The 22,511-nt window shown below is 59.4% G+C and overlaps 2 protein-coding genes across 5 annotated transcripts in view; one reads left to right on the top strand and one right to left on the bottom strand.

Annotated features, from left to right (window-relative positions):
• HDGFL2 (HDGF like 2) overlaps positions 1 to 9,624 on the top strand; it is an 18,280-nt gene extending 8,656 nt beyond the window's left edge. The window contains exons 5-16 of one of the 3 annotated variants that reach the window (XM_081233497.1): positions 3,362 to 3,478; positions 3,594 to 3,665; positions 4,280 to 4,433; positions 4,543 to 4,618; positions 4,691 to 5,000; positions 6,081 to 6,184; positions 7,066 to 7,139; positions 7,274 to 7,344; positions 7,705 to 7,806; positions 8,011 to 8,203; positions 8,861 to 8,993; positions 9,319 to 9,624. In XM_081233497.1, the coding sequence (XP_081089623.1) occupies positions 3,362 to 3,478; positions 3,594 to 3,665; positions 4,280 to 4,433; positions 4,543 to 4,618; positions 4,691 to 5,000; positions 6,081 to 6,184; positions 7,066 to 7,139; positions 7,274 to 7,344; positions 7,705 to 7,806; positions 8,011 to 8,203; positions 8,861 to 8,993; positions 9,319 to 9,421 (1,509 nt within the window). In that variant the 3' untranslated portion in view covers positions 9,422 to 9,624. Of the gene's footprint in view, positions 1 to 3,361; positions 3,479 to 3,593; positions 3,666 to 4,276; positions 4,434 to 4,542; positions 4,619 to 4,690; positions 5,001 to 6,080; positions 6,185 to 7,065; positions 7,140 to 7,273; positions 7,345 to 7,704; positions 7,807 to 8,010; positions 8,204 to 8,860; positions 8,994 to 9,318 lie in introns of all 3 variants that reach the window. The other 2 variants (XM_081233498.1, XM_081233496.1) reach the window with 2 other exon arrangements.
• On the bottom strand, positions 9,619 to 22,511 carry PLIN4 (perilipin 4). Of its 2 annotated transcripts, none has more exons than XM_081233494.1 (7): positions 22,209 to 22,511; positions 22,028 to 22,095; positions 21,374 to 21,521; positions 20,563 to 20,624; positions 14,445 to 17,898; positions 14,146 to 14,333; positions 9,619 to 12,047 (listed from the first exon to the last, which is right to left on the bottom strand). In XM_081233494.1, exons 2-7 carry the CDS (start codon positions 22,076 to 22,078, stop codon positions 11,376 to 11,378), a joined length of 4,575 nt encoding a protein of 1,524 aa, XP_081089620.1. In that variant the 5' UTR covers positions 22,079 to 22,095; positions 22,209 to 22,511; the 3' UTR covers positions 9,619 to 11,375. The 2 variants fall into 2 exon arrangements, with proteins under 2 accessions (XP_081089620.1, XP_081089621.1); XM_081233495.1 differs by having other exon boundaries at positions 11,440 to 11,898; positions 11,970 to 12,047; positions 22,028 to 22,511.

Here is a 22,511-nt window from a genome sequence, read left to right as displayed (position 1 = left end):
CCACTGGCAGTGCCCCCACATCCCCACCCGCATTTCCTAGTAACCAGGAATCCGCCTCTGTGGAACTTGCCTGTTCTGGATGTTTCCCATCAGTGGAATCACACACCGTGTGTCCTTCTGTGTCTGGCTTCTGTCACTGAGCATCGTGTCCTCAGGGTCCATCCACGTGGTAGCGAGTGTCAGGGCTTCTCTCCTTTTCGTGGCTGAGCGATATTCCTGGGTATGGCCCGACCACACTTTGTTTATCTGTCATCCGTTTATGGACATTCGGGTTGTTTCCACTTTGGGGCCATCACAAATAACGCTGCTGTGAACATTCATGTACAAGTTTTTGTGTGGATGTGAGTTTTAAGTTCTCTTGGAGAGATTCTCTTTCCTGCCTTTTTTCCCCTCTCCTCTGCCTTTTGACTGCTTCCGAATATTTGGGTGCAGAATGAAAGGACCGGGACCTAGCAGCAAATTCTTTTGATAGAGTAAGGCATTGTTTTTATGATTTTTAAAAATAACATTTGCTTTTGGTTCCATTTATAACAATAAGCCATGCTCATCGTAGATAAGTTAGAAGATGTGAAAAGCATAAAGAAGCTGGTGAAAAATGCCCGAACTATCTGAGGGGGTTTCTGTGCCAAGGACTAGAAACATCCTGATGTGTTTCTCCGTGATCTTGTGTGTGCCTCACGGGCGGGGTGGGTATGTAAAGTATGGAATTGGCAATCACGCACGTATTGTGTCTTGCTGTTTTTCTACCTAATAGATGAGCATTTCCTTGTCCTTAAATGTTATGATTATTTTTTAATATTTTATTTATTTGGCTGTGTCGGGTCTTAGTTATGGCACGTGGGCTCTTCATTGTGGCGTGCAGACTTCTCTGTAGTTGTGGCGCGTGGGTTCAGTAGTTGCAGCACGTGGGCTCTCTAGTTGTGACATGTGCCGGCTCTAGAGTGTGTAGGCTTAGTTGCCCCGCAGCACGTGGCATCTTACTTCCCCGACCAGGGGTTGAACCCCCATCCCCTGCATTGGAAGGAGGATTCCCTTTTTTTTTTTTTTTTTCCTTTAACATCTTTATTGGAGTATAAGTGCTTTACAATGTTGTGTTAGTTTCTGCTGTATAACAAAGTGAATCAGCTATATGCACACGTATATCCCCATATCCCCTCCCTCTTGCGTCTGCCTCCCACCCTCCCTATCCTACCCCTCTAGGTGGTCACAAAGCACCGAGCTGATCTCCCTGTGCTATGCGGCTGCTTCCCACTAGCTATCTGTTTTACATTTGGTAGTGTATATATGTCCATGCCACTCTCCCACTTCATCCCAGCTTACCCTTCCCCCTCCCTGTGTCCTCAAGTCCATTCTCTACGTCTGTGTCTTTATTCCTGTCCTGCCCCTAGGTTCTTCAGAACCTTTTTTTTTTTTTAGATTCCATATATATGTTAGCATACGGTATTTGTTTTTCTCTTTCTGACTTACTTCACTTTGTATCACTGATTCTAGGTCCATCCACCTCACTACAAATAACTCAGTTTTGTTTCTTTTCATGGCTGATATTCCATTGTATATATATGCCCCATCTTCTTTATCCATTCATCTGTCAATGGACACTTAGGTTGCTAGAAGGCGGATTCTTAGCCACTGGACCACGAGGGAAGTCCCTGGCATCCTTTTTTTTTTTTTTTTTTTTTGCGGTATGTGGGCCTCTCATTGTTGTGGCCTCTCCCGTTGCGAAGCACAGGCTCCGGACGCGCAGGCTCAGCAGCCATGGCTCACGGGCCCAGCCGCTCCGCGGCATGTGGGATCTTCCCAGACCGGGGCACGAACCCGTGTCCCCTGCATCGGCAGGCAGACTCTCAACCACTGCACCACCAGGGAAGCCCCCTGGCATCCTTTTTTAAAAGTCCCTGTTGTTTCTGTTTACAGTTATTGGAGGAGTTAGAAATATGTTGAAAATAAATGCCCCCCCCATCCTACCCCTTAGATATTAACCACTACTTGTAGGTTAGTATGTATTCAGGTTTTATTTTGGGGGGGTTTTTGGCCAACTTTGCATTAAATGAATGTCATTATTACAACACCTTTCCCCCACACTAGGGAGACATTTAGACGACCTCTTCCTTCGTAACCCAGCACCCTAGCTGGGAACACACCTATTGGTGTTCCTTTCCCCATTTTTGGGGGATGTGGCTACGGCTTTCTCCTGAGTCAGCTTTGTGCCCTCTCTCTCTAGTTAACGTTCTTTTGTCGCTGTTTTTCTGTGTCCACCATCTCTTCACGTGGTCTCCCTCTGTGCATGTCTGTGTCCTAATCTCCTCTTCTTATAAGGACCCCAGTCATATTGGGTCAGGGCCACCCTAATACCTCATTTTACTTTAATTATCTCTTCAAAGACCCATCTCCAAATAGTCACATTCTGGGGTCCTGGGGGTCAGGGCTTCATTGTATGCATTTTGGGGGAACACAGTGCAGCCCATCGTACCCCGGCCTTGGTCAGGCCCCAGAGGAGGCGAGATGCTCTAAGTGCTTGTGACGAGAAGCAGCGAGTCTGGGCTGTAACGGGACAGAGGTAGAGGTGCATCGTACCTAAACCCACGCCCTGACGGGGAGGACCAGGCGTCAGTGGGCCGAGATCTGTGTCCAAAGCTCAGTCCTCTTTGCCTCCTCAGTTCTTCCTTTATACAGTTTCTTAAAGTGGCTTCTTTGAGTGGGCATCTGGGAGTCTGTGAACCCCTGAAACTTAATTCAGAATTGTATGTGTGTGTGTGTTTAAAAAATCTTTCTTACTGAGTTGAAATTCACATAAAAAAATGAATCATTCTAAAACGTACAGCTCAGTGGCATTTAATACATTCACAGTGTGGTGCAACCACCACCTCTATCTAGTTGCAAAACACACGTGTATGTGTTTTTCTGGGGGAAGGATCCCTGGTTTGTATTATTTTTTTTAATTGTAGTAAAATACACACAACGTTAAATTCGCCATCTTAACCATTTTTAAGCGCACAGTTCAGTAGAATTTTATATTCACACCGTTGGGCAACCATCCCCACCATCATCTCCAGAACTTTCTCATCTTCCCAAACTGAAACTCTGTCCCCATGAAACCCTGACTCCCCCTCCCCCTCCCCTGGCCCCCACCATCTACTTCCTGTCTCTGTGGATCTGACTCTCTAGGGACCTCCTGTGAGTGAGATCACAAAGTATTTGTCCTTCTGTGTCTGGCTTCTTTCACTGAGCATCATGTCTTCTAGGATCAGTATCCCTGGTTTTTATCAGATTCTCAAAGGGGTCCCTGCCCTCCTCCCCACAAAGTTTCCCGAGCACACGGGCTTTCTCAGTTGCTGATGTGTCCGGGCTGCTCCCCTTCCAGATGTCAGTCTCCAAACGAGCTCGAAAGGCCTCCAGTGACCTGGATCAAGTCAGCATGTCTCCATCCGAGGAGGAGAACTCGGAAAGCTCCTCCGAGTCAGAGAAGACCAGTGACCAGGTGAGCAGCTGGCCGGACCCCGGGCAGGCGCCCAGTGGGAGGGATGCATACGGGGGTGGGGCTGAGGGGTGGCCGGCCGGTAGGCAGCACGTCCAGCTCCCTTCTCTCCGCCCAGGACTTCACCCCCGAGAAGAAAGCCGTGGTCCGGGCCCCACGGCGGGGCCCCCTTCCAGGACGGAAGAAAAAGGTACAGGTGTTTTATTTTGTTCCCACACACCGGCCGGTGGAAGCTCCTCAAGCATCTCCCCACGGTTACCAGCCACGGTCTGCGGTCGGGGTCAGTCCGTTTTGGAGGAGGGGAGGCCCTAGGCCCCAGGGAGACCCCGGGGCCCGCTGACATCCGCCTCCACCTTCACTCATGGCTTTGGCCCATGGTTTCCGAGCGCCGTGTGCGCGGAGCACCTCCCCGGAGCAGGAGGCCACCCAGCCGCTGCTGCCCCCGAGAGGGCCTTAGAGGCCGGTTTGGAAAACGGGATGCTCGCATCGGAAGGGGGCAAAGCACTCTGAGGGGCCCCATGAGAGAGAGAGAGAGAATGCACGCGTGTGCGCGCCCGTGTGCAAGTGTGATGTATGTGCGTGTGTGTGTGTGTTCGCAAGCAGGCATGTATGAACGTGTACAAGTGTGTTGTGTGTATTCTGTACACAAATATGTGTGCATAAGCGTGTGTGTGTGGTGTGTGTGTGTCCGGGGTTCTGGGCCAGAACGAAGGGTTGTGGGTTTGGGTGGGGTGGGGCGCTGCAGGCACGCCTGGGGCCGCCCTCGCCCTGGCTGCTCTCACCTCCCCGGGCCTCCCCCAGAAGGCGCCGTCAGCCTCCGACTCGGACTCCAAAGCAGAATCGGACGGGGCCAAGGCTGAGCCTGCTGCCGTGGCAAGGTCGGCGTCCTCCTCCTCCTGCTCGTCCTCCTCCGACTCGGACGCGTCCGTAAAGAAGCCTCCTCGGGGCAGGAAGCCAGGTAGGCCGGCGGGGGGGTGCTGCCCTGGGCCTGCGCCTGGCCTGGCGGTGGGGGGGTAACGCCCACCGAGAGATGCGGGAGAGGCCACCCCGCCACCGCTCTTCCGTAGCCGAGAAGCCTCCCCCCAAGCCCCGTGGGCGGAAACCGAAGGCTGAGCGGCCACCGACCACCTCGAGCAGCGACAGGTGGGTGCGGGGCCCTCGGGGCGGGGGCGCGGGCAGGCCGGGACGGGAGCCCTAACCGGCCCGCACCCCTAGCGACAGCGACGACGTGGACCGCATCAGCGAGTGGAAGCGCCGGGACGAGGAGCGGCGGCGCGAGCTGGAGGCGCGGCGGCGCAGGGAGCAGGAGGAGGAGCTGCGGCGGCTGCGTGCGCGCGAGAAGGAGGAGAAGGAGCGGCGGCGCGGGCGGGAGCGCGGGGAGGCGGCGCGGGCGGGCAGCGCCGGTAGCAGCGGCGACGAGCTCAAGGACGACGACGAGCCCGTCAAGAAGCGCGGTCGGAAGGGCCGGGGCCGGGGCCCCCAGTCCTCCTCCGACTCGGAGCCCGAGGCCGAACTGGACAGAGAGGTGCGTCCGGTGGCGTCCGTGTAGCAGCTGCTGTGCGCGGGGTGCCAAGCCGTCAGGGAAACACAGAGAGCCCGCTGTTAAGGAGCTGATACTTGAGGGAGGGGGATGGGCAGCGGACCATCTGAGGATGGTGTGTGGTGCCAAGGAGATGGAAGCCAGGGCGGGGTGTGAGCTGCCGGGGCGGGAGGGTTTCCATCGCGAAGAGGGAAGACCTCAGAGGCTTCAGGCGGGCAGCCGACATTAAGTAAGGATCTGAATGAAGTGAGAAGATACCTGGGGGAGAGGCATTTCTGGCCGAGCGCACGGCCTGTGCAAAGGCCCTGGGGCAGGACCATGCCGGGTGTGCTGGAGGAACAGCCAGGAGGCCCGTGTGTCTGGAGCAGAGTGAGCGAGGGGGAGAGAGGGAGGAGGGGAGGGCAGGGAGGGGACGGGGTAGGTGGTGCAGGGCCTTGTGGAGGACTTGGGCTGTTACCCCAAGGGAGGTAGGTGGGACCCTGGAGGGCTGTGGGCAGAGGAGGGGTGGGTGCTCACAGGTGCCCTCTGGCTGGTGCGGGGGAACGGCTTGTGGGGTAAGCATGGGAGCAGTTCGGCCTCTGGTGCATGTTGGTGGTGACCTTTAGCACCTTGCGTGACCACAGGGCATCAGCTCCCTGTCCTCCTAGCTCTCACAGGCCAGCCTGAGTCTAGGAATCCGAGCCCCCCGGGCCCATCGCCCTCTAGTCCGAGCCCAGGATCCCACTCGATAGGGGTGGGGGAGCCGAACAATGCCCTGTTCTCTCCCCACTGCTGTCCACTTTGTCACAAAAGGGGTACCAAGTTCCCTGGCATGGGAGGTGTGTTGATCGGCAAGAGGAATGCAGTGGGGCTGCCCCACTGTTGGGTGATCCTTTCAGGCCCTGAGAAGCTGCTGCCCGGGTATGGACTGGACACGGGGTCCATCCTGCCCAGTCCATCAGCTCCCATCAGGCGAAGGTGATAGCAGGGAATGTCACACTGTGTCTCTAAGGGAACAGCTCAGGGGTCTGAGGCAGCCCCATGCCGCCTGCCGCTCCAGCCCCTCCCTTTCTCTGGTCACTACAGGTGAAGAAATCAACGAAGAAGTTGCACCTGCAAAGCACAGAGCCTGCGCGGAGACCCAGCCAGAAGGAGAAGAGAGGGCGCCCCGAGGAGAAGCCCCGGGCCAGGTCCATTCCTGCACTGCCACTCCTCCGATAGCCCCCTGGGGGTCCCCACATCTCAAGGGAGGGCCCCAGTTTCCAAATTCAGTCTTTGAGACTGAATCCAGTTGAAGTGTCTGGTTCTTGGGGCCCCATCAGGTTATGCAGGAGTCACTGCCCAGGTCTGTGGTCCTTCCCCAGAGGAGGCCTCTCCCCCCGGGGTGACCCTGCTCCCAGGGGATACCGGGCAGTGTCCTGGGACATCTGTGGTGGTCACTTGGGGGCGGTTCCTGGGATCCAGTGGGTGGAGCCAGGGAGGCTGCCCCTCTCCCCACAGTGCCCAGGATGGAGCCCCACAGAGGATGACCCGGCCCCCGTGTCGCCAGTGCTCAGGGGGAGAGACTCTCCCCAGACCAGTGGTTCTCAGGCTTTTTAAAGTTCAAGGCCCACTGAGGTGGGAGCACAGAGCCCATCTCCCTGCCCACTTTCTATGTGGAATCCCAGCCATCAGTAAACGAACCTGCCCTCTGGGATTGTGGTAGCCAGGCTACCAAGCAGGATGTAGAATCGAAGGCTCGGTGACATGCCTGCTGCCGTTTCCCACCATCATATCAGAGTAACTCATGCGCTGGGGTCTACGTAACTAGCCACTTACCCTTAACCACCTGTTTAAAAAAAAAAAAAAAATTCTGGGCTTTCACATTTTTTACTTCTTAGAGAAAGGGTTATGTCTTGGGTCCCCTCAGGTGCTGCCCTAGACCAGGTCAGATGGGCCTTGAGCCTCCTCCTCCCAGCCTCCCGGGCCTCCTGACGGTTTCCTTCTGCAGCGGCCATGGGTCCCCCCATGGGCCCCCGGCCCTCAGTGGGGACATTGGTCAGGGGCCTTCTAAAGGCACGACTCTCCACAGGCCCGTGAAGGTGGAACGGACCCGGAAGCGGTCGGAAGGGTTCCCACCAGACCGGAAGGTTGAGAAGAAGAAAGGTGAGGGGCCAGCTGCCCAGCCCTGGTTGCATCCTGAGGTCGCCGAACGGGAGGAGGGACGGCCCTGGAGGAGCCGGCTCCCATCACCAGGGACCCCACTCAGGCCTGGGCGCTGCCTTCTCTCGTGGCCACAGAACCTTCCGTGGAGGAGAAGCTTCAGAAGCTGCACAGCGAGATCAAGTTCGCCCTGAAGGTTGACAATCCGGTGAGACCTTCCTCGGGGTGCAGAGGTCATGTCTCAGTTCCCCTGCCCCCTCATCGCTCGAGCTCCCTTAGAAGTCTGGGGACGCTGAGGCAAAGCCAGGCCGCACGTGCAGGGCAGGGTCCTTGTTCGCGTGGGCGCCCACCAGATAAGGGCCCAGCTTGGCCTCCTGGGTGCAGTGCTCTGCATTCCCACCAGGTGGTGCCACACGAGGCCCCAAGACCCCTCGAGTTCTGGGTGCTTCACCACTGTCCCCAGGGCTCCCTGTCGCTCAGCCCAGGGTGTCCTTCTCTGCCCTCTTGGGCCCCCTAGAACCCCCGCAGCTAGGCGCTGACCCTCCTCGCTGCCCTCGCTGCCCTGCAGGATGTGAAGAGGTGTCTGAATGCGTTAGAGGAGCTAGGGACCCTGCAGGTGACCTCACAGATCCTCCAGAAGAACACAGACGTGGTGGCCACGTTGAAGAAGGTGCGGTGGGAGCCCAGGGGTTGAAGGGGCTGGTGGTGGGGCTATGGGTCTGCTCGGGGCACTGGGCTTCCGGCCACGGCCGCCTGTGGTCAGCGAGGAGGAAGCCGTGTGCACGGGAGGTGCTCCGGGTGCGGTGATGGGGGAGTGTCTCGGGCGGGGGCTGAGGAGGCTGCGCCCCCTGAGCCAGGCCTCTTGGTGGGCCAGATCCGCCGCTACAAGGCCAACAAGGAGGTGATGGAGAAGGCTGCGGAGGTCTATGCCCGGCTCAAGTCTCGGGTCCTGGGACCAAAGATCGAGGCCATCCAGAAGGCGACCAGAACTGGGCCGGAGAAGGCCGAGGAGATACTGGCCGGAGAGGAGGCCCCTGCGGAGAGGGCGGAGGACGAGGCGAGCGCTGGTGAGGAGCAGACCGCCCAGGTGGCGCCATCTGTCGGCACTTGCTGCGCAGGCTGGCTGTGTCCCCAAGGCAGCTGGTGTCTGGGCCACACGCCCCTGTGCTGCTCATAGGCTCCATCCAGACCCTTAGAGCCAGGTAGCAGGGGAGGCTGTGTGTGTGCGGCCAGGTGCGCGAGCGTTTCTGGGACGGGCGGTCGCATGGGTCTGGGAGGGGAGGGCCACGGGTGGACGCCAAGGGCGTCTGTGGCGGGGACAGTGGCTGCGGGGACAGGAGAGCATTCCTTCCTGCGGGGGTCATGCGGTCCTGGTGAGAGATGCTTGGAGCAGCCCTTAAGACCAGCACCGAGAGGGCTTAGCCGAAGCCGAGGCTGCCCGGGGGAGAGCACAGAGGGAGCGTCTCTCCTTACGTCTGTTTGGACACGGCTGCGGCAGGCTTTTCCCGGTGTTGCCCACGGCCATTCATTTACCGGCCCATCTCCAGGCCGCGTGGATGGGCCAGGGGCCGGCTGGAGGAAGAGCCCCATGCAGCCGGCGGCCCCTGTGTGTCTGGTGGCTCGGGGGTGCGGGTGAATTCAGGTGCACAGGCGGGTGCTCGCATGCTGCTCGCTCTCTGCAGGCAGGTTGCCCCACAGCGTCCCACGAGCCTCTCTCCCCGCAGATCTCTCAGCCCCCGTGAACGGTGAGGCCACGTCCCAGAAAGGGGAGAGCGTGGAGGACAGGGAGCCGGAGGAAGGACAGAACTCAGAGGAGGGGCCGGGGGGCGGCTCCTCTGAAGATCCATCACACAACGAGTAAGTGTCGCCGGGGCGACTTCCGGAGCAGGCAGCCCGGTGTCTGAGCTGCTCCCAGTGGGTAGGGGCCTGAGGGACATCAGTCTCCCGCACGCTGACTGACCCCCAGGCCCCTCGGAGGGAACTCTGGGCTCGGGGCCGGCTGGCCTGGGCCTGAGCTCTCGGAGGGTGGCTCCCTCCTGACACCCGCCACGGGAGCAGCCGGGGCTGCAGGCACGGCAGGGGGAGGTTGGGGGCGAGGGCTGTTGGCCTCTGTAGGTGGAAGGAAGGAGACAGACGGCAAGGGGCCTGCTCACCCCCGCCCGCCCGTGCTGTCCTCCACCAGCAGCGCGCGGGAGGGCCCCGACCTGGACGGGCCCGGGAAGGAGCGGCAGGAGCGAGAGAGGCTGCAGGTGGACTCGGAGTCCCTGGACGACGAGGACAGCTGAGCCGGGCAGCCTGTGGCCAGGCCCCGCCGCCACGCGCAGCTGCCCCGAGGCCTGCCTGGCTCCTTCCCGGCACCCAGGGAGCAGAGAACTGTTGGGGAGACGCTGTGTTGTTCGTTTGTATTTGTCCCCCTGGGTTTTTTTTCCTGCCTAATTTCTGTGATTTCCAGCGGACGTGAAATAACTATAAAGGGTTTTTTTTAATGAAAAAAGAGTTGCTTTTATTGGCTCGGTTTTCTAGCCTCGCTGGTTTGCAGTTGTCAAGGGGCCGTCCAGGGACAGAGGGTTTTAAGCCATAGGGTCACCGTGAGCAGTGAATATGAATTTGATTCTGATGGTGCTCCAGGCCCTGCAGGGCTGACGGGGGCAGTGAGCAAGGCCTTTCCAAAAGTACCAGGAAGGATGCTGAGGGCTGTCTGTCGTCCTCGATGTGCACAGGGCGTGGGTGTTGGGGGCAGGCCTTGCTGTGTGACGTGGGCCGAGTGACACCCCACACTCTGGGCTTCTCTGTGCTCACCTGTTGCTTGGATTCAGATGGGGGATGTGTGTGCGACGCCCAGCCAGGCACCTGCACACGGCGGTTGCTGGTTAAACGGTGGCCTCTACCGTGTGTCCCCTGTCCTGCCGGTGGCCGAGCCCCTCTGTCCCGGCTGAGAGAGAGGCGTGGTGTGGTTTTGCTCCCTGGGCCTGGCGTACCGCCTCCGCCCCCGGCCCTTGCCCCATTTGGTTTGGTTTGGTTGGATTTGAGGTTGTCGGTGAGCTCGGTTTCCGTGAACGACTGTTTCCAGTGTCACCCCCTCCGATGGCCGTCCGTGATGGGGAGTGAGGAAGGAAAGGCTCAGGGAAGTTCCCGGACTGGTCCCTGTGTGTTGCCTCAGCCAGCTCCTGTGGCGCAGGGCCCCTTGTGGCCCCTGGCAGCCGTGGTGACCCTCTGGGAAGAGCTGGCCCATCCGTCCTGGGGCTTGGAGCACCTGGTGATTTCTGAGAAGCGGGGCCACTTCGCTTCCTCCGTCAAGGAGGTGGCCAGATAGGGGGGCTGCAGGCATGGGAAGTGGGGGCTTGACAAGCCTCGGGCCGCTGGACTTCTGACGCAGCAGCTCCCTCAGCATCTGGAGCAGGGGGACTGGCCCTCTGTTGTCCCACCTTCCCATGTGCAGCCCACCTCGCAGGGCGCCCCAAGGATCCAGGGAGAGCACGGTGGGAAGGAAGGGGCCCTTGTCCAGGGGCTGCTGGTCTCCTGCCTGGAGCACGTGACTGAGACCTGAACGTGTGTCGAGCACGTTTTTCTGTTTTTGGTTTTTTTGGCCGCGCCTTGTGGTTTGTGGGATCTTAGTTCCCCAACCAGGGATCTAACCCACACCCTCGGCAGTGAAAGCACAGAGTCCTTAACCACTGGACCACCTGGAAGTCTCTCGAGCACATTTTGTCACGTGCTCCCTAGGGCCCAATCCCGTGTGAGGGAGCCCCTTTATTCCTTCATCGGCAGCCTCTGGGCCCAGTGACCTGAGAACAGCATCTGTGGGGTCCTTGTGATCACCCAGGACCAGGGGGCGCTGCCGGGTGAGTGGGCTGCAGCAGGAAGGGAGGTGTACTCACCCCACCCCGCCCGGGCAGTCCGGTCCTCAGCTGTCAGTGGCTGCTGCGGCTTTGCCTTCATGAAGCCCCTGGACCAGGCCGGGGGTCAGCAGAGGTGGTGGGGGCCTACCTGCCTCAGGATGATGGTGGCGTTCTGGTACCTTCTGGCATGCGCTGTTTGCTGAGGGGCGTGGGCTTTTCAGAGCGAGGACAGAGCTGCCTGGAGCCCAGGATGGAGGAGCAGGGCCGCCTGCCAAGCTGGCATAGCTAGAGGGCCCAGGCTGGGGTGGAAGACCACCCCCCCCCCGAGGTAAAAGATAAAAGGGCCCTACTGGGGGTGCTGAGTGGAGAAACTTCAAGACAGGCACGACTCCCCTTGTTCCTAAATGAAGTGCTTGCTTGAGATCTTCAGGCGAAGCCCGGGTCCCCCCGTCGCCGTCGAGGGTCTTAGCCACCCTGGGCTCCTCGGCCAGGAGAAGGGCCAACCGTGCTCAGGGAGGAAGGTGGGGCGCCAGCCAGCAGGGCCCGGAGCTTGCGGGGGTTGGGGCTGGTTTCGGGCGGGGGAGGGGCTCCTACAGCCGCTGCCCATTGGGGTGCAGGGCGAAGGGCCCCACCAGCCAGCTGAGCGGAGGGCTGCGCTGCACGCTCTCCAGCAGCTGCTCCAGCCCCTGCCACGCCTGGCGTACGCCCTGGCGGCTCTGGGCCAGGCGCTCGGCCGGCAGTGCCGCCACGGAGGCGGCAGAGGAGACCACGCTGTGGAGCTCGCAGAGGCTGTGCCGCGCCTGCCTGAGCTGCCACCGGAGCTCGGCGGGGAGGCCCTGGAGGCCGGAGGCCAGGCTGCTGTAGGCCACATGGAGCTGCTGGACAAGGCTGCAGACCCTGGACAGAGCCCCGGCGTCTGGCACCTGTGGGTGGAAGGAGGGAGGTGAGTGGGGCTGGAGGGGAGGGGCAGGAGTGCCGGCCCCCTGGTACGCACCTGTCGGGCGCCGGCTTGGCTGTTCAGATCCTGGTCTGGCCACGGCTGCCGGTCTGGAGCCTGCTGGGCCTTCTCAATCTGGAAAGAGAGAGCCCAGCAGAGACATGAGGCCTTGGCAGGGACCTTCCTGATACTCCCCCGGGGGCGGCGTTCCCAGGCCTGGCCTGGAGCTTCGTGTCTACCTTTCCCGTGGTGTGGTGGAAAGGTTTAGGGCCAGCTGTACCAGGATGGTTCACGTAAAGAGGCAATAATCCAAATTCCTCATGAGGTTGTCAGGGAGCTCAGCAGAATGGCAGGGGCACCATGTCACACCCCAGCTCAAAATCCTCCCAGTCTCCCAGTGAGTGGCCTTTGGACCGAATCCAGTTCCTCACCATGGTCTGCGTGGCCTGCTCAGGACACCTGCAACCTCACCTCCTGCTGACATCCCGCTGTGCTCTCTGCTCAGGCCACGCTGGCCTCCTTTTGTCCCTCGAGCACATCCAGCATGTTGCCTCAGGGCCTTTGCACGTGCTGCCCACTCAGCCTGAAACATGCTTCCTCTGGCCCAGTACGGTGGCCCCCCCAGGCCCTCCCTGCCAGATCTCTGTCTCTCCTCAGAGGCCTATCACTGTCGAGTTACCGTGAGTTTCTTTGTTGTTTATCTCCCCTCCTTGGGTGGGAGCTCTGTCAGGACCTTTTCCTCCTTGCTTTTTGGGTCCCTAGCACATAGGAGCCCCCCACCCCCATTGACTAATCTTCCTTGTCCTGAGAGCTCAGCAAGCGGACCGAATGTTGACTCCCAACTTTCCATCACCCTCCCAGCTCTTAACGCCAGCGACTCCATCCGGGGGCCTACTAGACATCTCCAGGTTACCCTGTCCAAGACCAAGCCTTAATGTTCACCACCCAGGGCATTTCTAGGTGTCCCCTGCTAAAAGTCCCCGAGGCGTCATAGGGTCTTTTCTCTCTCTCACTTCTCACACCTAAGCTGGTGGGTCTGCTTTGGAAGCACATCCAGAACCCAACTGCCTCTTGCCACCGCCGATGCTACTCCCAAGGCCCCCCTCAGCATTTGCCAGGATTTTTGCAGAAACCTCACTCATTTCCTGGCTCTGGCCCTTGGCCCTTGACCCTGGTGACCTGTCCTCCCCACAGTAGCCAGAGGGATCCCCTTAAATAAAACCTCTGTTGCATCAGGCCAACCTTCAGCCCCCAGTCCTGGGCGCTGTGGGGTGTGGAGCAGCCTCCCGGCTCCCACCCACTCAATGCCAGGAGCCCCCCACCCCCACCCCGCCGGGTGACCAACACAGACATTCCCAGGCATGGCCCAGTGTCCCCTGGGGGCACGACTGCCCCGTTGAGACCCTCTGGGTTGGAGCAGTGGTCCTCAAATTGTGGCTCACCACAGACCCCTGGGGCACTGACGGAAAACACAGGTGCCTGAGTGCATCCCAGGGATCCCCACTCAGGTAGCATGGCTGGGTTCCTCGCCACCTGTGTAGATGGGGCTGTTCGACACTTACGACCCATGACCTTGAGAACCTAGAGGTGCTCAGACCTGAGGGTCCATCACCGTCTGCATCCGCCACAGACGGGATGCCACTAAACTTCCTACCGCAGGCAGGTCAGCCCCAGCACCCACAAGGAGCCAGTGTGGGTGTCAGTGGTGCTGCAGGGGGAGAAAGCCTGCGGCGGAGGGGTGAGTGGGGCTGGCGAGAGAGCATGACCCCGCTGGCTCGGTGCCTGTCCCCGCGGTGGCGTTCAAGTCACCTTCCGCTGGGCCCTTCCTTGCATCACTGAACCCCACCCAGATCGCATCGGTTCCCCCTACCCTGTCAGCGCCTTCACTTTACCCTCCCCTGCCACCGGCCGCCCTTCTGCTCCTTGGAACACACGTAGCTTGTTCTCAGGCCACTGTCTGTCCTTGCGGTCCCCACTTTCCACACAACTTGGCTCAAACAGACACGCTCCTGCCCTGCCCCTCTCTGCACGACTGTCTTGTTTCCCTCTCTGCAACCCCGTAGGTGGCAAGTATTGGGTCTTGTGTCCATCTTCCTCCCTGGAATACAGGCTCCTTGAGAGCAGACCCGTGACTGAGTGGCTGACGGCCGTTGTCTACTAGGTGCTTAGTATGTGTCTGTCAGGTCCCCCACGTGTGGCTGAGGAAGGCACTGGTGGAAGGGAGAGCTCTTACCAGCCAGAAGGCGTCCTCGAGCTGGGCCAGGATGTCCAGGGCCTGGAACTGGCCTTGCTGCAGGTGGCTCAGGGCATGCTCGAAAGCCCGCTGGCGGAAGCTGGGGTCCAAGTCGCCCAGACGCACAAAGTAGCTGCTTTGGTCGGCCGTGGCCTCCCTCAGCCGGGGCTGAGAGGCAGCCAGCTGAGCTGAAAGGGAAGACAGGGTCGCTCAACCCGAGAGGCCCCTCGGGCGTCAGGGGCATGCGTTGTACAGACGACCGGGCCCCTGGGAGCTGGGACCAGGCTTCCTGCTCTCACCTTGCTCCTCGGCGCTCATGGGCTGGAAGATCTCCCCCAGCCCCTCCACCGCGTCCCGGAGTGTTGCAAAGCCCCGGGCTCCTTCCTGGCCGCAAGTGGTGGCCCCAGGCCCTACGTCATCCTCCTTGCCCAGTGCGGCCTCTTGGGTGAAAGTCACCTTAGCTGACACGAGGCCCTTGGTATTGGTGGTGGCTTTCCCAGCAAGGTCCAGGCGTGCACACAGAGTGCCCGGGGGCCTGGAGACCCCGCAGGACTGAGCTTCATGAGGGTTCAGGATGGTTTGTTCTCCTTCATCTGGGGCTCCGGAAGTGGCGAGTCCACCTGAGCCAGCATCCTGGGGAACAGGTAACCAGTTCTGGATGGTTCCGAGACCAGTCTGCACACCTCCTCGGGCCACGTTCCCTACCCTGGTGAGCCCAGTGGACACGGCGTCTTTGGTGCCAGTGAGGACAGCCTTCGAGGTGTCCAGACCCCACTGGGCAGCAGTGTTAGCCATATTCATGGCACCAGCCATGCCACTGGAAATGGTGTTCCTTGTGCCAGCTGAAACATTTTGGGTTGTATTCAGCCCAGTTTGCACAGCCCCTGTAGCCACATTCACAGCCCCAGTGAGCCCTGTGGACACTGCATCTTTGGTGCCTGTCAGGACAGTCTTGGTGGTGTCCATGCCTGTCTGGACGGCCCCCTTGGTCACGCCCATTGCTCCAGTGAGCCCAGTGGACATTGCATCTTTGGTGCCAGTGAGGACAATCTTGGTGGTGTCCACGCCGGTCTGGACGGCTCCCTTGGCCACGCCCATTGATCCAGTGAACCCAGTGGACACTGCATCTTTGCTGCTAGTCAGCACAATCTTGGTGGTGTCCACGCCAGTCTGGACGGCTCCCCTGGCCATGCCCATTGCTCCAGTGAACCCAGTGGACACTGCATCTTTGGTGCCAGTGAGGACGATCTTGGTGGTGTCCACACCGGTCTGGACGGCTCCCTTTGCCACACCCATTGATCCAGTGAACCCAGTGGACACTGCATCTTTGCTGCTAGTCAGGACAATCTTGGTGGTGTCCACGCCGGTCTGGATGGCTCCCCTGGCCACGCCCATTGCTCCACTGAACCCAGTGGACACTGCATCTTTGGTGCCTGTCAGGACAGTCTTGGTTGTGTCCATGCCCGTCTGGACGGCCCCCTTGGCCACACCCATTGCTCCAGTGAGGCCAGTGGACACTGCATCTTTGGTGCCTGTCAGGACAGTGTTGGTGGTGTCCATGCCCATCTGGACGGCCCCTTTGGCCACACCCATTGCTCCAGTGAGCCCAGTGGACACTGCATCTTTGGTACCTGTCAGAACGGTCTTGGTGGTGTCCATGCCAGTCTGGACGGTGCCCTTGGCCATGTTCACTGCCCCAGTAAGCCCAGTGGACACTGCATCTTTGGTGCCTGTGAGGACAGTCTTGGTGGTGTCCATGCCAGTCTGGATGGTGCCCTTGGCCATATTCACTGATCCAGTGAGCCCAGTGGACACTGCATCTTTGGTGCCTGTCAGAACAGTCTTGGTGGTGTCCATGCCAGTCTGGATGGTGCCCTTGGCCATATTCACTGATACAGTGAGCCCAGTGGACACTGCATCTTTGGTGCCTGTCAGGACAGTCTTGGTGGTATCCACACCCATCTGGACGGCCCCCTTGGCCACACCCATTGCTCCAGTGAGCCCAGTGGACACTGCATCTTTGGTGCCAGTCAGGACGATCTTGGTGGTGTCCACGCCAGTCTGGACGGCTCCCTTGGCCACGCCCATTGATCCAGTGAACCCAGTGGACACTGCATCTTTGGTGCCAGTCAGGACAATCTTGGTGGTGTCCACGCCGGTCTGGACGGCTCCCTTGGCCACGTCCATTGATCCAGTGAACCCAGTGGACACTGCATCTTTGCTGCTAGTCAGCACAATCTTGGTGGTGTCCACGCCAGTCTGGATGGCTCCCCTGGCCACGCCCATTGCTCCAGTGAACCCAGTGGACACTGCATCTTTGGTGCCAGTGAGGACGATCTTGGTGGTGTCCACGCCGGTCTGGACGGCTCCCTTGGCCATGCCCATTGATCCAGTGAACCCAGTGGACACTGCATCTTTGCTGCTAGTCAGGACAATCTTGGTAGTGTCCACGCCAGTCTGGACGGCTCCCTTGGCCACGCCTATTGCTCCAGTGAACCCAGTGGACACTGCATCTTTGCTGCTAGTCAGGACGATCTTGGTGGTGTCCACACTGGTTTGGACGGTGCCCTTGGCCATGTTCAGTGCCCCAGTGAGGCCAGTGGACACTGCATCTTTGGTGCCTGTCAGGACAGTCTTGGTTGTGTCCATGCCCGTCTGGACGGCCCCCTTGGCCACACCCATTGCTCCAGTGAGGCCAGTGGACACTGCATCTTTGGTGCCTGTCAGGACAGTCTTGGTGGTGTCCATGCCTGTCTGGACGGCCCCCTTGGCCACACCCATTGCTCCAGTGAGCCCAGTGGACACTGCATCTTTGGTACCTGTCAGAACAGTCTTGGTGGTGTCCATGCCAGTCTGGACAGTGCCCTTGGCCATGTTCACTGCCCCAGTAAGCCCAGTGGACACTGCATCTTTGGTGCCTGTCAGGACAGTTTTGGTGGTGTCCATGCCAGTCTGGACGGTACCCTTGGCCATGTTCACTGATCCAGTGAGCCCAGTGGACACTGCATCTTTGGTGCCTGTCAGGACAGTTTTGGTGGTGTCCATGCCAGTCTGGACAGTGCCCTTGGCCATGTTCACTGATCCAGTGAGCCCAGTGGACACTGCATCTTTGGTGCCTGTCAGGGCCATCTTGGTGGTGTCCATGCCAGTCTGGATGGTGCCCTTGGCCATGTTCACTGCCCCAGTGAGCCCAATGGACACTGCATCTTTGGTGCCTGTGAGGACAGTCTTGGTGGTGTTCATGCCAGTCTGGACAGTGCCCTTGGCCATGTTCACTGCCCCAGTGAGCCCACTGGACACTGCATCTTTGGTGCCTGTCAGGACACTCTTGGTGGTGTCCATTCCAGTCTGGACGGTGCCCTTGGCCATGTTCACTGACCCAGTGAGGCCAGTGGACACTGCATCTTTGGTGCCTGTCAGGACAGTCTTGGTGGTGTCCATGCCAGTCTGGATGGTGCCCTTGGCCATGTTCACTGCCCCAGTGAGCCCAGTGGACACTGCATCTTTGGTGCCTGTCAGGACAGTCTTGGTGGTGTCCATGCCAGTCTGGACGGTGCCCTTGGCCATGTTCACTGCCCCAGTGAGCCCAGTGGACACTGCATCCTTGGTGCCTGTGAGCGTGGACTGGGTCATGCCCAGGCCTCCTTGGACCACACCTTTAGCTGTGTCCACGACGTTGGCCATCGCAGATGAGAAGGCATCCTTGGTCCTGCTCATCTTGGACCACACTAGGTCGTTTGTCCCGGAGATGACCTGATGAGGAAGGACATTTGTGATCAAGCAGAGAGTGCTAGACACCTCACTCCCCACCTTTCCCCAGATCTCCGACTCATCCCTACATGCCCCGGGGAGTGGGACCTTCCTCCCAGAGGCCCAGCCTGCTCACCTCCCACCCCGACATACCTCCCTCCCTGGCTTCCAGGATACAGCCTACTGGGCTCTGTCACAGCGCCACATGGTTCCCCTGACACAATAGATCCCCCACTGCTGACAGCTCTTCCCTAGCACCTCTGGGGCCCTCCTTGCTCAATATCCCTTAGCCTTGTGCTCAGCAAGCCATTGAATTCCATGTTTTCTTCATCTTACCTAATCTCTATGGCAATTTTGAGACAGGTTTCCCCATCACGGGGAGAAATTTGAGGAGGCCAAGTGCTTGTTAGCATGAATGTATTCAAGTAAGAGAAGGGGATCTGGGTATCTATGTTTAGAAAAATAATAACTGGAAAAGTACAGGGCCAAGTATTGGGTTTGAGCCATAGGAAACTGTCGATAACTTGGTAGGTCAAAAATGAGGGCAGTTTCCTCTTGTTCATCCAAACTGCTGAAGGGCTGTGATGGCCTCAGGGTTGCCACCACCCAGGTTCAACCATCAGTTTCCTATTTCCAATTCAGGGGTTCTTAACCCAGGGTTAGGGGTGACCCAGGGTGATCCTGCCCCCCCTCCAGGGGACACTGGGCGATGTCTGGGGACATCTGTATGATCACAACTTCAGGGAAGAGGGTGCTCCTGGCATTGAGTGAGTGGGTGGGGTCAGGGATGCTACTGAACCCCCCCCTCCGCCAGTGCCCAGGACGGCCCCACACAGAGGATGACCCGGCCCTGAATAGGCAAGACAACTGAAATTGAGAAGTCCTGAAATGTTATTCTCACCACCTGCCTCCTACCCAGCATCGTCTCAAGTGGGCATCTTGCCCACAGAGACCTGGGTTCAGCTCTTTCCCACACTTGCTGTGTTACCTCAGGCAAGCCACATCCCCTCTCTGAGCCTCATTTGAAGACTGACAATTAAAACAGCACCTCCTGGACTTCCCTGGTGGTGCAGTGGTTAAGAATCCGCCTGCCGGGCTTCCCTGATGGCGCAGTGGTTAAGAATCTGCCTGCCACTGCAGGGGACACAGGTTCGAGCCCTGGTCCGGGAAGATCCCACATGCTGGGGAGCAACTAAGCCCAAGCGCCACAACTACTGAGCCTGTGCTCTAGAGCCTGTGAACCACAACTACTGAAACCCGCGCACCTAGAGCCCATGCTCTGCAACAAGAGAAGCCACTGCAATGAGAAGCCCGCGTACCAAAACGAAGAGTAGCCCCCGCTCGCCGCAAGTAGAGAAAGCCCGTGCGCAGCAATGAAGACCCAATGCAGCAATAATTAAATAATTAAAAAAACATCTGCCTGCCAATGCAGGGAACGTGGATTCGAGCCCTGGTGCGGGAAGATCCCACATGCCGCAGAGCAACCAAGCCCGTGCGCCACAACTACTGAGCCTGCACTCTAGAGCCTGCGAGCCACACCTACTGAAGCCCGCGCGCCTAGAGCCCGTGCTCCACAACAAGAGAAGCCACCACAATGAGAAGCCCGCGCACCACCACGAAGAGTAGCTCCCGCTCGCCACAACTAGAGAAAGCCCATGCACAGCAACAAAGACCCAACGCAGCCATAAATAAATAAATAGATAGATTTAAAAAAATCCCTTCCCAGCCATTTAAAAAAAACAAAAAACAATAAAAACAGCACCTCCTTCAAAGATTGGTAGAGAAAACTGAGTCAAGGTGCCTGAAGCACTTTGCAGGGAACAGGTGCTCCATTAATGCAAGTGAAGAGGGGTGGAGGGGGAGGAGTGAAAAAGTGGGGAGGGGGCCCTCAGCTGCCGGGGTCCATTTTAATTTGGGCCACAGGGTGAGCCCGGTGGTTCTTTGCCCTCCGAGATGCTCAGATCTGGCCAAGCTGAGGGCAGAGGGGAGTCGAGGAAGACTCCAGGGTGGGGTGTGTGCTGGGCGGAAGGGTTGTATCAGGGCTCTGTCACCCTGCTATGGCCCTCAGCAGTCTTACATCAGCCACTCCGCTTGCCCTGGCCCTGGGGACATGGTTATATGGGCGGTCCCCGGTCATCCAGGACCGAGGGTGGATGCATCGTTGTCCAATGTTCAGCCTCTGACTGCCCGAGGTTCAAATCCCATGCTACAATGTCTTGCTGTGTGACCTTCGGCAGGTGGCTTGGCTTCTCTGTGCTTCAGCTTTTGTGTGGGGTACTATTGCTCCCTTCCTCGCAGGACGGTTGGGAGAGTTAACTATTAAGCAGCACATGTAAACACTGAGCCCAGAGCCTGACACAGGGTGAATGAGTTACCACTGTTTGGGTCGTAATGTGCTAGGCACGGAACTGGAGTGCGGGTGGGGGGTGTCTGTAGACCGGATGGAGCCTCATGGTGCCTGGCAGTAAGGCAGTACTGCACCCATTTCACAGATGTAGAAACAGAGGCTCAGAGGGGAAGACTGGCCTGGAATCCCACAGGGGTGTCTGCCTGCTCCTTGGCCTATGACAACCCCCAGACGGCAGGAACTGAAACATCCCAGGAGGAGGTACCCCAGGGGGAGGCGGAGGCCATCAGACCAGACCAGGCTCTGCCAGCCCCTCTCACCCTGTCTGAAAGCGGCAGCGTCTTCTCAACGCCCCTGGTCGTCTGCTCCGGGTCGGTGGCCACTGTGGGGACAAGAGCCAATCAAGCAACCCAGGGAGGGACACACGCTGGCATCAGCCACCCTGAAGCCCATTGCACAATCAGCGGGCACAGCCCAAAAGGTCAGGAATGTCCCAGCTGCCCTGCCAGGGACGGCAGAAGGTGACATCCACGGCCATGGGTCCTGGGTGCTGGACACCCACCCAGGGTGATGCAGGGAGAGGACTCAGGGCCCCGCCCTGCCCCACTCCACCACAGCTGGCAGCCGCCTGCCGGGCCTGGGTATGTGGAGCAGAAGTCAGCTGCCTGCGGCTCCGGGCCCAGAGCAGCCACCCTAGCCTGGGCTCCCCTTCACCAGCCCCCCTTCAGGACTTGGGGCTAGGGCTGCCTCGAGCACCCCAGCTGAGCAACTGGAGGGTGGGGAGCACCCCAGGCTGTGTGACGCCAGGGAAGGTGCTGCCCCTCTCTGGAACCAAGATCAAAATCTTTGATGAGCTTAGACATGCTGAACGCCCAGCCTCTGGTCCACAGGGTGTCAGAAACGGGGTGATGGAAGGCGGAGGGGGGTTGGGAATGTGGGGGGCATTGCAGGCTGTGCCCCCTTGGGCCACTCATTTATGCCTCAGGTCCCCATCTGGCGCTAAATGAGCATGCCAGCTGCGTGGGGTCTGTTGAGGTGACGCAGGCACCTATGAAGCACCCCCACGATGGGCAGAAGTCCCTGCTGCGGTCCATCTCCAGAGCTCCCGGCTCCATGGAGCTGTGCACTCACCCTGAGCCTGGGGCTGAGCAGTCTCGGCAGCTGGAGCAGCTGCGGGATGGGCGACCGGCCGGGCCTCTCTCGCTGAGCTGTGGGCGTGGGCCACCGAGTTCCGGGCAGAACTGAAGCCAGGCAGGGACCCAAAGAAGCTGCCCAGGGTCTACATGGGGTGGGGGGCAGCATGAGCAGAGCCAGGCCGTGGTGGGGGTGGGGGAGGGGAGCATCAGAGAGCCCTGGGTTCCCAAACGGCCTCAGGCCTTGCTCCTGGATGACCTCAGCCACTCTGAGCCTCAGTCTCCTCGCCTGAGCAATGGGCAGGTTCAGCCTGCCTCCCATAGACAGAGAAAAAATTCATCCTCTGGGTCTCTCCTTTTCCTTCCGTGGCCCACATTTCTCAGATGGGGAAACTGAAGCTCAGAGAGGGGCCGAGGCTGGCCCAGGGTCACACAGCAAGGAAAGAACTGAGGTTTGAGTGCATCCTCCCACCCCCCACCCTCCAGCTTGGGACCGGAGGGAAGATTGGCACTGTGGCCTTCAGAGCCCTCCCTCCCCCACACTCCCCCAGGAAGCCCCTCCAGACCCCAAGATTGTGGAGGTCACCTTCCCAAGGTTCTGGGGTCTCTCCAGGCCCCAGTTGCGATCTTTCCCTCCCACGCCTGCCCTCACCTTGCCCTTGGGTTTGGGTGGATCCCGGCCTCCTTCATCTTGAGCAGACATGGTAATCCTCTAAGCAGCTGGAAGGGCAGAGAGGGGGCATGAATGGCGGGTCCCGGGCCTCCTGCCCCACACCCATAACCCTGAGCAGTCCCACCCGCCCGGAGGCCAGCCCCACCCTGGCATTGCTCACCTGGACCGTGTGAGGGTCCCCTGGAGTGACGGGCAGCGCAGCTGGCTCTGCTCGCAGCTCCCAGGCCTTATACGGTCTGGGGTGGTGCAGGCCTGGCCGGCAGAGGCAGGCGGCCAGTGGGCCAGGGGAGGGCCCTGGATAGTCACGTGCCTGCCCGCTCCAGCGTGGGCCCCGGGCCCAGCACCTTTCCCCTGCTCTCAGCACTGGGCAGCTTCTACCCATGGCACCCACCCCCACCAGGCTGAGTGATTCATGGGCTGTCCTGTTCCCTCAAGGCACAGCCTGAATGCTCTCGGCCTCTGA

The sequence above is a fragment of the Mesoplodon bidens genome, assembly GCF_964165515.1.
Source record: "Mesoplodon bidens genome assembly, chromosome: 4".
In the NCBI taxonomy this organism is placed as follows: Eukaryota; Metazoa; Chordata; class Mammalia; order Artiodactyla; family Ziphiidae; genus Mesoplodon; species Mesoplodon bidens.
The sequence above is the reverse complement of the archived record's forward strand: the minus strand, read 5'-3'. Positions and strand labels throughout refer to the sequence as shown.